This window comes from Anoplophora glabripennis, unplaced genomic scaffold (assembly GCF_000390285.2).
Source record: "Anoplophora glabripennis isolate ALB-LARVAE unplaced genomic scaffold, Agla_2.0 scaffold623, whole genome shotgun sequence".
Classification (NCBI taxonomy): domain Eukaryota; kingdom Metazoa; phylum Arthropoda; class Insecta; order Coleoptera; family Cerambycidae; genus Anoplophora; species Anoplophora glabripennis.
The window spans coordinates 23,243-38,697 of record NW_019416726.1 but is presented as its reverse complement, the minus strand read 5'-3'; the positions used below and the strand labels follow the sequence as shown (position 1 = coordinate 38,697).

Below are 15,455 nucleotides of genomic sequence, written 5' to 3'. Positions count from 1 at the left end.
CCCGATTTCCGCATTCATTGTTTTTGAAAAAAAGCTCAATAATTTCTACTCTTTCTGGAATTGAGTACACCATAATTAATCAATTTAAAAGACTCGGCAGTATTGGTACTCTTCAACTACAAGTCACAAGACAGTTATCTAGCAACTTCTTGTGGCCTATCTAAATACGAAACAAAAAGCGGACAATTTTTTGCTCACCAAAATCAGGCTAAAGAATTCGCAAATCAGAAAAAAAAAACAGCGAATTCTTTTGAAGGAATTTACCAAGCTAATACCGTAAGTTTTGAAGTAAAATTAAATCGATTTTCGCATTTCTCGTCAAAAATATTGTTCGTATTTTCAAAGCTGCATATTTTCTAAAATAATGGATCGATTTTCAAAAAGTAAGAATCGATGTATAGAGAATTAAAAGCCCTTTCTAATGACCCCCCACTTGACCCCCATTCCCATTTAAAAAAATTTGGGGGATGGCACCCCCACTTAGGGGGTTGAAGATTTTGCTATGCTTTTTGCGCCAAAAGTTGTCCCCCTCAGAAGCAAACTTTACCTGTTTTTGGATTTTGCCGAAAAGTTCATTACTACCCTGTAATGCCTTGCGGTACGTTTTCGATGGGCTACCCTGTATGTATTACTTTCAATGTTATTTATTAAATGAAAGAAAAAAAAAGTATACTTGTGGGTCTTACGATTTCCGCCCATCGGCATTTGCTGGCTTACACGCGCCGTGACGAAAGTGTACGAACTTCTCCGATAAACTCTTAACGTGTTTTTTTTTTTGTAGGTTTCCGCATCGGTATCTGCGGTTGAAACCGCCGTCTGTGTTTCAAATACAAATAAAAGCGGCGAAGAGAACAACACTCACCTTATCTAAATTGATTTTATTAAAGGGGAACCATTTCCCGATGAAGACGACGACAGGCCGTCCCAGCCTGTCAACCCCGCTCTGGTAGAGGCATCCGATGCCGGATACTTCCGTCAAATCCTCGGTTTTGGCGCGTCTCAGCAGCCTCTCGTATCTGCAACAAAGGGCCGCAGTTAAATACACAATCGACGTCCACAATAATAAATAAACAAGAAAAATAACTTGATAAGATATTAATTCAATCTTCAGTTTTTAGGAGCTGAATACGATTTTTAAATATTTTTTTTTAATCAAGTGGCCGCTGGGTACCCAGAATTGACGTGGTCGTGATAAGTTGTATCAGTGCACTATTAGAGTTACCAATCGATGCTAGACATATTAAATTCATACAAAATAAACAAAACAGCAACAAAATTAAATCGTGAACAGTTTAAATTTAAGCAGAATCCGATCTCGTTCCGAACGCTTATGCAGAATAATGGAAGTTAGCCTCTGCTGTACAGTTAAAATTCCGAACCACCGCATCTGAAAAGCCGCTACTACCAACTGACTTCACACCTGGTATGATACGACAGGATGGTAAACGGGTAAAAAACAGCCATGTTAAAATTGGCATAACAAAAATGGGTAAATACTTTAGCTTGTGAATTGTCTTTGTGTAATGTAAGTGTTTAGGGCAGTGTATTTATGTGTTGTTTTCAAATTTTTGTGATGTTTGATATAAAAAAGCGTGTATACAAATCGAGAATCATGTTGATTGATGATTAGAACCTACTTTTAGTCGGGAAAAACGATGCTGTTGCAAGAAGACAATACCAGATCTCGATCTATAAGTACCGAATAAGAAAATGTTTGTAAGATTGGTTCAACAATTCAGAGGAGCTTTAAGCGTCAATAAGCTAATGTTGAACGGAAACATAACAAACTCAAGAGTGGGGAACTTAGAATCAGAAATTTTAGTGGAAGTGGATCCTGGTACTAGTATTCGAAGATTAACCAAAATATTTCAAGTATATCATATGCTGTAAAAATCAAGCAAGTACACAGATTCTTTACTTATTTTTGTATAGTTCATTTATCATTATTTATTTATTATTGTTTGAGTTTTTTCAATATGTAATTGTAACTTTTAGATTTTTTGACATTCGTTATGAAAAAAGTCTATCAGCTGCCCTAGAACTAGGTCAAGTGATTAGATTCGCACTGTTGCCAAGTTTTGTTCTAGTTTTAAAATTTTAGTCTTTCGTAGCTCTTCTACCATGAATTAAAATGAGTTACACTTAAAGAGTTATATCGGGGTCCGAGGGAAGTTAGGAGCGCCGGGGGGCCCTATGCTTTTCTTATGGAAATTATTTGCGATAAACATTATCTATATAGCAATCTACTCATATGCACATAGCATACATACTGACTAATTAACAACATAAAAATATCATATTTAAGTAGTTTTAAATTATATTTAATGAACGCATAAAGACTATGTAGATGTGGCAACAGCGCTAATAATTGACTAGCAGTTGTACACACTGCGAACCTACAGACCTCGGACATCGGAGATATTGCGCGTCAAATTCGGGTAAAGATGCGTACGCGTTCAAAAATGTATTGTGTGTAAACTATGTACAATATAATTATTATATATAGCAAATATATCGTATTATCCTCGCGAAGATTTGTATCCTTTATTTAAAATCCGTAAATCATGTGAACTGGTAAAACAACGAGAATTATGTTAATTTAGTTCTAAAGAAATGAAATGACACTCGCGCCCATCTCTCGTCCAAGTCAAAGAAAATGTTGGATGCAATTTTGAAGGTTCTGTGATAGAAATTACATTATTACTCACTGTTCGTGTTTTTAATCTCTATTTTAGTAATGTTACAAAAGTTTTGCAACTATAACTAATTTTTTAGATATAAAGTTTGCTGAGAAATATTTATGTTCCTTTGTTATTCCGTACAAATGCTTTTATCTCAAGTATTACTAATTATATTAATCAAGTAAAGAAAACTTTATGTAACCCTAAATATTGCTGGGTAATGATTACGATGTTTTTATAAACCATTAAATATATTAAAAGGATTTATCAACTGTATTTTTTATTCCAATAAATATATCACAGCTTCCTAGTCTTTTTTAATTAATCTAGTTTTTTAAAAACATTACAAAAAATCATCTGTTGTGGATAATTTATTGTTGATAACAATGTACATGGGATTTAGGAAAAATGTATATGTTTGAAATCAATTTCGTTTTTATCAAGTCTTTCAAATGTATTCCCTCCTTGCTGTCAGCTGATTGCGACGTTGCCACATTAATCCTCAAGTCAGACAGAAATGCAATTATTGGTTTCTATTTCTAATTAATACAGCTGTACTATGTTCAAAACTTACATTAGTTTTACATCAAAAATAAGATAACACTATCTATGGAAAAGTTTTGTTTCACAATTTCTACATTTTTTTCTCAGTTATGGGCAAAAAGAACCGCACCGTCCATCTTCGCCATATAAACCTATGTTAAAATGAACAACTTTCAACAACAATATCTCAAAATCTAGATTCAAAAAAAATTTCAAAAAAATATGACGCACTGGGTAATACACTATATAAATTTCAAGTACATCTGTGCATTTGAGTAAACCCGATATACCTCCTTAAAAAACACTTTTTAGTTTGCTCGGGGATAATACGGCAACAATAAAGCATTTAATTTCTCCATACGAGTATGGCTGTCAATTTTTCTCTACAGCATACCTACTTAATCGTAAAATAGTCGAATGAAAAATGACTGAACAAAAGTTATGGCGTAACGCTACCACTTCTGGGATATATGGACTAACTTCATTCAAATTTAGTAATGCTGTGTATGTTACGGGTATAAAATTCAAGGATTCCAAACCCAAACTAATTCATTATAACTAATTTTGAGCGGCGAAAACATTATAAATTGAACGCAATAACTTTATGCTGTGACGCTAGAGTCAACTAAATCATTTGGGAGTTAAAACAATTTTTTTAACTTCTGGTACATTCTACTATTTGGCAACCACATCATTGCCGTTTTGAACCATATCTTTCCATCCGTCTGAAATCTATGCAAAATCATGATTAGGTGCTTAATTTTCTGGCTATTACAATTAAAAAAATGAGGGAAGGTGATACTTTTCAGACGCATTGATTGTGAGACATAAATGCCTCAAGGATCCATTTTAAGTCCTACTGCTGTTACTTCTGAAGTTAAATCAAGATAACTTAACATTTTTCTATTATTATTTGTTTACAACATGATCACTGGCTAAATTTGTATATGTATATGCATATTGTTACTATTTTCATTTAAAAAAATGAGATGGGACAATCTGAACATCAAAATACTTACAAGGATTCATCCAACTCGGAAAAATCATTCGGAATCACCAGATCCATGATAACGTGAATGCAGAAAACGATTTTGCCTCGATCAAGGCCCGCTTCAATTTACTACTGATATAGTGAATTCTGAAAGCCTCCTGGACAACATATCGTGATATGATCCACGGAAACACGTAAATACAAAATCGGGAGGTTATAAACGAAAACGCAACCTTATTTTTAGAACACATGCTTGCCGGACGTCATTATTACTTGTTAAAATTAGACTTGGAAAAGCGTAAGATAGTTTCGTTTGGATGGCCATGTGGAATATACAGGCACGCACGGCGATTCGATTTTTTAGTGTATTGATTATTCGCGATGGTTTAGAGGCCGCTTGACCTTGGTATAGCAACGTGATCTTCGCGCTCACAGCAAAATTATAGCAGATAGCAAGTTGCCCAATATGATGTGCGCATTCCTTATTTCAAAAATAAACAATAATTTTAATTTTATAAAGCTAGTAGTACCCCTACCGTAGAGGCTCTACGTTGCTGCTGATAAAAATGGTTCTCACAACTGTTTTCGTGACGTCATACTAGTAGACAATGTATTATAATTGGATTAAGTCTGTAGAACTGACATATTCATTAATAGAAAATGTTATACAAGATTCCGTTTTCTGAATTATGTTACCAAATAAAGAAACTAAGGTTATGCGAGAATTTTCCAATCTTTACCATTATAGTATTGGTACTATAATGTCCTTATGGTACTAAAATGCAAAATAATAGTGTATGTATTACGATATGCCAGTTTATAAAAAAATTTACCGGAAAAATATATACATACATATCAGCCTTGGAACGACGTCTAAATAACCATATGTATTTCAATTGTTTCCATAAATTAATTAATTTATATTTATTTCCAGATTACTTTCAAAGCAAAAATCAACCTCTTATACTTTTATTAGTATTTGTTCAAAAAAATAAACCGGTGCTTCACTATTACAATAAAGAAGTTTGTTTATTGGAAATCAAATTTACCAAGTTCTAAATTGAAAAAAAATTAATAAGATTTGGTTTACCACACAAAGATTTCACAATGTAAATAAACAGTTTTGTATGAAGAAAGAAAACATTAGAAAGTGCAACGGCTATCAATATATAAGTATAGTCTGTTTAGAAATGAAAGAGAGTAATAAAAGCTTATTATGTATGCAAATCGTAAATAAATGTAGTACTGGTGCTTATATTCAATATTTTTATATTATGTACTATCGGTATAGATGAGGTGTACTTTTAAAAAAACTTTGTGTGACCGGGTTGTACTAAATTGTAGCAGGTAGCTAAAATTTAATCCCCGACAATCCGTCTTTGTCTATGCCGCTTCAATTTCTCGGTCCATTTCTCTTATAAGTAAACAATATAAAAACAGCATTTCAAAACATGAGGCTACTTTAAGCATCATAACCGGGTTAAGAGGGTTTTTAGTAATTCAAATAAAATTATTCAATATTATTATCAAAATATTTATTTAAATTTAATGAATAGACTTTTATTCCACACAAAAATATATGTATTTTGAAAATTCAAATTATGGTGAGTAAATGTAGTGTTGTATAAATGTACAATAAAGAAAATAAAAAAGTAGGTATATTAAAATTCATCCTCTGAATATTCTGATGAATTATCTTCGTCTCCTAGATTGATAACGATAGGTTCCACAGTAACGTCAATTAAATTATCGAGTTCCCACATTTTCTCCTCTTCTTTTTGTACATGATGTATACATCTTTGCCAGTTATCTGCAGTTACTCGTTCCAAGGAATTTTTTAACAAAATTTTCACGTCACTTAATTTAAACGTCGTATTATTTCGCGCTACATCTCCTTTTACCTGCGCCCAGACTAATTCGATTGGGTTAAGTTCACAGTGATAAGGTGGTAACCGTAGTACCGTTATTTGGCGATTTGTTGCCATTTCATCGATAACATATTTTTTCTGATCTTTATTAAGATTGACAAGTGTCAAAAGTTCCTTTTTCACCATATTTGTTTCAAAAGAAATGTTTTTTCCGGATAACCATTGAATTATATCGGCTTTCCTCCAAGCAGTCGTAGGCGTCCGCTCGGTCTGCCGTGAATGGTAACTGGCATTATCCATGACAATTACAGACCCCGGAGGAATAAGATCCAACATCTGTGTAAAATACTCTTCGAAAACATCTGCGTTCATGTCTTCGTGATAGTCACCTGTATTTTTAGATTCAAATAAAAGTAAACCGCCATCTACAAAACCACTGGCACTACCTATATGTGTCACTATTAATCTTCGCCCTTTACCTGAAGGTGCCTTGAACCCTGTTGAAAGTCCATCCAAAAATGCTTGTCGAAAACTTTTTACATTTTTATCTTGCCATACTTTTGTTACAGTATATCCCTCGTTGACCCAAGTTTCGTCTAGATAATAAATATTCCTCCCTTCGTCACGGAATTTTCTAATTGATCTTAAGTAGGATCTTCGCCAACAAATAATTTCATCTTTATCGATAAGAACTGACTTCCTGTTCTGCTTTTCCCAGCAAAAATTCAACTCTCGTAAGACGGCCCATAATTTGCTTCTACTGATTTTTGGCAAATCGTTGTCCTCTGAAAGTTCACTTAAAATTTTGTTTAGCGTTGGTATTTCTTTTTTAAAATAAAATGAGTGTACTTTTCTGCGAATGACATTTTTGAAGAAATCATCTATAACGACTTTTGACCTCCCTGTAGATGATTTTGGGGGATTTACAGTATCTTGTTCATTTTTTGTTTCCTTTAAAAGTCTGTAGATAGTCGATTTTCCAATCCCTGTCATTTTTGTTAGCATTAGTGTTACCCGATAATTACCTGAAACGAAATATTACCACGCCCATGGCCGGTTCTTATCTCGGGGTTTTATTACTCTCTTTCATTTCCAAACAGACTATAGCTTTATAAAAAAAAATGTTAAAAATAGATATTTGTATATTGCATAATTAAAAATGATGGTTATTCCAAGCATGTGTCAGATAGATACACTCACTGACATAATACAGAGTGGGACAAGAAATAAATGACACAAAATAGATATGACATTTTATTGAAATGTCTGGAAACATTAATAAGCTTTTGATTGGATCAAATCAAGCAAGTGATAAAAACCTAACCGAAATTGAGAAAAACGTGTATTTTTTTCTGTCCACACGGTAAGATTTGCAAACAGCGTAATTGTTGAATTATTTAAAACATACAACAGTGAATAAGTATATAGGACAAACTTTCATTATTTCTGCATACTAAAGACTAGTACTCGCAATTGTATAATTTTTTTTATTTCCGCTTAATCTACCATATTAAAAAAAAATGTAGAAAGCAATTACACACACAACAAAAACCTAAGCCTTAAACTCAAACGCGCGTAAAATATTTAAAACGTTACCTATCCTCATCGTCCACCTCCACACTGGTCCACCCCAACAAATTGGCGACACTGGAAAACAAACTGGGTGAATCCGCCACCGCCTCCACCATATTTTAACAAAAAAAAATCCCCGAAATAAAACGTCAAACGCGAAGCACGCCGCGCTAGATTCAAGTTGGCGCTTTCACCGTGGAGCAAATCCGCCGTCCTCGAGCAGAAACAACTGCACATCAACTACCTAGCGAGCGCCCGACACACATGGCCTACCCCGATGCGAGCTGCACTTCGTTGGGAGTGCGCATACACTGAGAGAAGCGAATTCTTAAATTGATTAAAGGTGTTAGAAGTTCGAATTTATGTTGCAGTTGAGAATATTTTTTTTATTTTTAATATTCTCTACAGGGTGTTTCGGAACAACGTACCTAAAATTCAGGGACTGATATCTTTTCTTATGGACTTAATTTTAGCCATATCTTTCTTCAAAAGACAATGTAATCCCCCTATTAAATGTTTGAGATGTTTACAGTGTATGTCATATATGCAAAATTTCGTTTTACATAAAAAGATCACTGAAATCGCTCGGTTTTTGAGAAAAACCAGCTCTGCTCCTTAACAAAGTATCTAAAAACGAATTGGTCATACTTCAAGAGTAGCTTCCTTGATTGAAAATAAATAAATCGATTTAAATCAAATTACCTTAGTATAAATTTCGCTTTTAAAATGTTCCTAAATATTAAAACGGTTTTAAAAAAGATTTTAATTGCCGATAACTTTTTAAGGAAGGAATCTACAGCGGCTTTTTCTAGACACCTTGTATATTAAAGAATAGAATTTGGTTGACTTTAGGGCAGTCAACAGCGTTTTCAAATGTATAGAAAATAATGTTTTTGTTATCTATCGCAAAATAGACAATAAACTCTAAAAAAATACGAATAAAACGAACTAAAAACGACCTTTGTATGCAAACATACAAACATCATCTACGCAAGCTAGAGAATTTGGCTGTTTTTTTTTCAATTCGCGATTGCCAGATTGTGCAACAATATTGTCTATTTTGGGGAAATATACAAAGGTGTAAAATTAAGGACATTTGGCGTCCTGCAAGAAATCATGGCAGAATGAAGTCTACAGGAAGAAGATATCTTATTATACCTGTGGTGTTGTATCAGTTCCCAAATTTAATCGACTTTTTTCCAAAACACCCGGTATAATTTTAAAACACTGGAAAATGTTAGTTGCAGGAGTTCTAAAGTTGGATATTTTTAAGTTATAAAACAAATTCGGAGGAATTACATTACAACACTTTTGTTCAATAGATATCGACAGTTCTCTCAGTGTAGCGTTTAATTTCGTCCTTTCCTAAATTTTTCGACACGCCGAACCCGTGACACTACATTCATTACTTGTTGATTAAACCACGTTTATGGCCGACATTATTAAGGAATAATTAAAAAACTGCTGTAATAGTTGTAAAAGGTAGGTTATCTTTATAACTAGACCATATGTAAATTGGCGATAAAATGTATAACATTGAGAGTATAATTTTTAATAACGTGCAATAATGTGAAAAAAATATAATTCACCTCGCTATGTTATATTTAGATGAGTTGATGATTTAATAAACGGAAAATATAATCCCTTTTTATATTTTTAAATAATACTGGGAACTCTTTTATTAGCTGGGATACAAAAAAAATTGATTTTAATTTAATTGTAGATTAATACTTAAGGTCACTTTGGACAAGCAATTCATCCACTTCTTGGATTATTTCCCATTGATTTTTTTCAATAAATTTAAAAATAATTCTGCTCACAAGATATTGTTAGATTTCACTCAGTTAAAACGCTTCTGGTTTTCCATGAGCATGAGAATCACGTTTCTGTTACATTCTAATAATTACGAAAGCTATACCTACCACAGGAAATATGATTCTGCTAGAGTAGAATTATTTTACGTACAAACACACATATATACTTATTTAAAAACTGTAATTTTCAAATCTATCAAATTCTTCAAATCATACAGAACGTACCTAACCAAACCGTACAGGAATGATGTGAAAGATAAATGTAGAATCGATTATCTATAATAAAAGCATTTTAATGAAATAGGTTGATGGCTGTAGTCTTCGTAAAGCTTTTAGAAACTTGATATTTTTTACATTTTTGTATGGATTTTTCGGTTTTCCACAAGTTTACATTTAGCCACGTTATTAGACAACATGAAACAATAATTTCTACAGTGGGCATCAGCAAAAGAAAAAAGTACAATCCGTACAATATTTGTCGAGATAGAATTCCAAAAAAGAATAAGCCAATAAAGTTCTGTTATCGCAACTACTGTAACAATTTACCGCGACAGGGGGGGCCTTGAAATTTTCCGCGTTATTATCAGAATATTAAAATATATATGTATACAGGGTGTTAGAAATTTTACTGCCTTAATTTTAACAAACGATACAATACATTAAAATAAATAAAAAAAAACTTATATGGCATGGGTTCTAAACTCAACCATTACGAGAAAAAAATTATCAAAATGTCCAACTTGATGTTCGATTAATTAAGGAATAAGAAATATTGACATATAATACCATAAAATACAATGTTTATTTTATTTATTTAAATACTGGAAAACAATTGTCTTAAAATTTACTAAATGTTAAAAGATGCTTACATTTTTTCCGTAGGACAAGTTTGCACACGTGGTATGCTTAAGCGATGTAGTTACGCTGTGATGAAACTCCCCATTATTAATACTCGCTGTATTTTGAAAACTGTTAATCTTACACTTCTGTAATATACAACTTTTTTGTTCATTTATGATATCTCTATCTCATGCTGAAAAGTAATGGCAGTCAACCTTCTTATACTCTGTATATATAAAGGTAAATATAGAGTGTGGACCATTTTGTTCATGCTTGTATCGGTAGCTTGGAAACTATAAGAGATAGGAAAATAGATAAAGTTTAGAGAATTATGTTGCTAATTTAATGTTTAATGTTAATTTGAGTTAGTTTGAAAATAAACTAAATGTTGCGTTTTCGAAAATCGACTGTAACTTTCTTATTTAGAGGAATTTCACTACGTATTTAGATTTTCATTGCGACGTTTCGGTTGCGAGAAACCATCATCAATTTTTTTCTCTTAAGGACGCCATATTGAATTTTAAACTGAGCAAATAGAGCATTTTTTTGGTTTTTCAATGATATAAGTAAGAAGAAATTTTAAAAACAACCTAAAAAATCAATATTTTAATATTTTTAATAAATCTGGCAACACCGCATATTTCGAAACTATTATGGAAGTCTCAAATTTTTGTAAAAGCTTACCATTAATTAGACCGATCAAAATAACTCATTTAGAGGGGAAAAAAAAGAAAATTGTTACCTAGACTTTTATAAGTGGAAATGGTAGGCTTATCATAATGAACGAAAAAAATAAATAAATAAATGCGTGAGCTGGGGCGGCGGAGGGTTGCTTTGGGGGGTGGAAAAGTTATAACAAGTTATCAACAACAACTGAAAAATTTATTGTTGCGAGTAATTTTTTATTATTTTTGCATTTTTTAGTATGTTTTTGACCTGTTATTACAGATTTTTTATTTCACCAAAAAGTATATGTTAAAACGAAAAAAATGATTACCGGCAGAACTCTGTACGATGATTTTTTTAAGTAGAATTTGTCTTTGAAAAAAAAAAGTGTTTCAGGCCGAAAAAAATGAATATCAGAAACTTCTTGATTTCTTTTTATCTAAAAAAATTTGAGGTTATTTAAGACAGAGGAAGGTATACTTTCACCAAATTTCGTCAAAATTAAATTATTTCTGCGGAAATGAGAAATAAAAAACGAAAAATCAGAAAAAAACCTGTTTTTCGCATTTTTCTCGGAAATTTTGATGTTATCTTAAAAAGTGACCTCTACAAAAGTTGTAGATTTTTGCATGATCTACAAACTTTTGTAATGTATACTTTTTTGTTTGACGTCAACTTTCGCCAGAAATCCCAATTATACAATTTTTTATAACTTTTCAACCCCCCAAATCAACCCTCCGCCACCCCTCCTCACGCATTTATTTTTTTTTAGGTTTATTATAGGCCCTTTTACCATTTCCACTTATTTTAGTCCACACAGAAATGACTAAAACTTTCCCCGTTTAACCATTTTCCTAACTCTTATAGTTTCCAAGATATCAATACGTGCATGACTAAAATGGTTCACACTGTATATAAGGTAGATTTTTTGTATGAAAATGTGTTCCCCCTCCATTGATTTATTTTAAGGACAGGGCGATACGAAGAAACATGCCTTCGTAACTGCAAAATAGAGTATGCTCTGCAGTTACCGAGCTGATACGGTGAAGGCCTCGCCGCCAATGTCTTTCTACCTCGGGGGTCGAATGCGGTTAATTCCAAGAAAGTGACGCAGGCGTCTTCTTGGAATTCTGTCCCAACAAATTTCGTACGGACTGTAGTCTTCGAGAACTAAGAACGTACCGAAACTCAGGATGTTGGGAAACAAAGGAAAAACATTACACCACCAGCTTAACGGTTTTAAGTTATTTACCAAACGCTATGCTATAAAAAAACTAATTTAGGTAATTAACAGGATTATCCTCAACCCGTATTTAAATAATAATAAAAGGAACTGCGTGGATAAACGTAAATTTCACGTTTAAAATAAGTCGAATGCATCTAGCGATCAATTTTGCGCCACTTCATTTTGTTCGAGTTCTAAGTAGCAATGAATCAGACGCCGTACGGACCAGACTTGACCCCACCTGACCTTCAGATAGAACAAATCCCTAAGATGAGTTACTATTTTTGCGGGAATAATGAAATGACGTCAAAATGCGGAACGAGGTGCTGCATAAATTTAATCACTGTCTTTATAAGCGATTATTTTTTTTTGTAATAAAAACATAATTTCTGATACTGTTCTAGTATTTGTTACAAAACGATGTCAACTCAATATACAGGTACATCTTGGCATATGGAAATATGGTCATATTAAAAAAAAGAACAACTGCAGCTACTGATCGAATTTCATCAACCAACCGACCACTAAACGAATCCAGTGGACTGTGTCTATTGGTACACGTATATGTTTGTTTTCAAACGTCAGCACGTATATCAATTTTCATATTGTGCAGAATAAATATATATTTCCATTAAACAATGCCCGTTATTTCGTCTCACTGAACGTGATTTAATTTGGAAACTGGAAGAAGGCGAGGTCTTTTTTTTTGTGGGAATAATACACGATTCTATATGTTGTTTAATACTCCAGTCGTCATTGAAGGTAGAAAAGGAAATAATACAACTCTTGCAAGAACTATTCAGTATAGCGAAGCTTATAAAAATAATAATTAAGAATATAATTTTTTCCCATATATTCTCGCAGTCTATAAACTATAAACTTACTATTTAGTACGTTTCATCAAACGAATTGCATTGAACTGTAATAACGTTTACGTGTGGTGAACGCAGGGCAGTAAATCAAATTGAGGCTGCAGGGTTTCAATCAAAGAATATTGAATTATCTATTACACGGAATTTTGCCTAATTCGATTATTAATACAGTCAGACAAATAATCCGATTAAAGGCCCAATTTTATGTCGCCAGGCGATGATAGTGCGCCGGTTTGGGCCATAAAAATGTAAATTTTTCCGAATGTCTGCCGGATAAAATATAAATGGAAGTGGCTAAATCTTTCCCCACCGGAAGGGTTACTTCGTACTTTGTCGTTCGGCTACCGATTTTTTTTACCATAAAATTTTAGTCATATTACAAAATACAAAAATTTACCTTGAAATTTGGTACAATGATTTTTTGGGGTTAGGTTTTCTGTATTATATGTCACATATTATAATGAAAATTTCTATTTATGGCTTCCTCCTATCCTTGGTATTCATTTTATTTATCTTCGTACCTATTCGCGGTTAAAATTTTTATTGCATTTAATTTTCACATGAAAACAACATACTTAAAAAAGAAACACTCGGTGAAAACAACAAATCAACGCAAATAGGTCGACGTTGTATTTCCCCTCTAATCCGAGAAACAGTGATCGTAGAGTTCGGGAATAAGCGGCTCTTAACAGTACCGGACTCAGTTTGCTTTTGTAAATATGAAAATGTCCACACAAAACATGTTGAATGGTATACAAAAGAGTAACTCTAAATATAAAAGATATGAAGATGCGTAAAAGTGAAAACATTCGCTCTACAATGTTTAGAGTTCAGATAGTATACAGTGTGTTTCGCTTTTCAGATTAACACCTCTGGAAATGTGAGAAGACTGTGGACTTTCCGCAAACCTATTTTTTTACAAATAGTACCCTGAAGGGAGGTTAAATTCTAATAATTATTTTATTTATGCGACAAAAGTCTGGCCTACCAAGATTTTTTAAAGGGCTCTTTTTTCCAGAAAGTGGTATTAGGCATTTTTTTATCAAAAAGATAATATTACCAGGCTATTCAACACCCATCAGGATACCGATATACCAAATTTGATCGACAAATGTCTATTGAGTGTTTCTTTATGGGGTGCCAAACTTCGAAAAATTAGACAACTAAAAATTATAATAAGCAGGTCAAAGATTGCCATGAAAGTGAAAACAAGTACCAATCGGACACAGAAAAAATACGAACACTATAAATTTAATACTTCCAATTGCAGCCACAGTAAAAATAATAATTAACGTACAAAAAATGTAATGAATTATAAATACTAAATTGTTACACAAAAAATTGCACCTCCTTCCAGCCGAACACATTTTTCCAATCGTCTTATTAAATTTAAAGATACCTGACATAGCTGTTGTGGAGTAATTTCTGTTCAAGTTTGTTTTATTCATTAGGTCATCCAAATTCCTTGGCCTATTTTTATAAATTTTGTTTTGTAAAACCTCAAAAGTCCATAGGGAACAAATCAGGAGATCTTGGTGGCTACTGTACTACTGGATTCCTTCTCCCTATCCACTTATTCCGAAATTGGTGATTAAGCCAATTAAAGACTGCGGCAGTGTTGTGGATTGAAGCTCCATCCAACTGTATTTGCAATTCATTACATTTTATTACGTTAATTATTATTTTTACTGTGGCCGCAATTAAATTTATAGTATCTGTATTTTTTCTTTGTCCGATTGGTACTTGTTTTCACTTTCATGGCAATCTTTGACTGGTTATTATAATTTTTAGTTGTCTGATTTTTCTGAAGTTTGGCATCCCATAAAAGAACATTCAATAGACATTTTTGGTCGATTAAATTTGGTATATGTGTATTTTGATGAATGTTAAATAGCCTGATAATATTATCTTTTTGATAATAAAATGCCTAATACCACTTTCTGGAAAAACGACTTTTTTTAAAAATCGTAGTAGGCCAGGCTTTTGTCACATTAATAAAATGATTAGTAGAATATAATCTCCCTTCAGGGTACTATTTGTAAAAAAATTGTCTTGCGGAATGTCCACAGCCTTCTCATATTTCCAGAGGTGTTAACCTGAAAAACGGGACACACTGTATATCCTAAAAGAGTGCCTACTTGAAAATTATAATTAACTCAAAATTAAAAATCTTATGCCTGCTACAAATTCATTATAATCCAATTTTTTTTTAATGTTCTGATTATTATTATTTTAATTTATAGCAAAGTTTTTTAACACTGCCTGAAAAAAAATTAGAATGGAACGTACAAGTGCTCAAAAAAATTGAATATTGAGTTTAGGTCCAGTGAAACGCCGAGAAACAATGATGAAAGGTCTAAATTTTCCTCATTTCCCAACATTA

The 15,455-nt window shown here is 32.7% G+C and overlaps 1 protein-coding gene across 1 annotated transcript in view; it reads right to left on the bottom strand.

Annotated features, from left to right (window-relative positions):
* Positions 1-15,455, bottom strand: part of LOC108909915 (protein GDAP2 homolog) — a gene marked incomplete at its 5' end in the record, with an annotated part of 61,747 nt that overhangs the window by 23,742 nt on the left and 22,550 nt on the right. Inside the window, 1 exon segment of the mRNA XM_018714388.1 lies at positions 863-1,016. Coding sequence (XP_018569904.1) covers positions 863-1,016 — 154 coding nt within the window.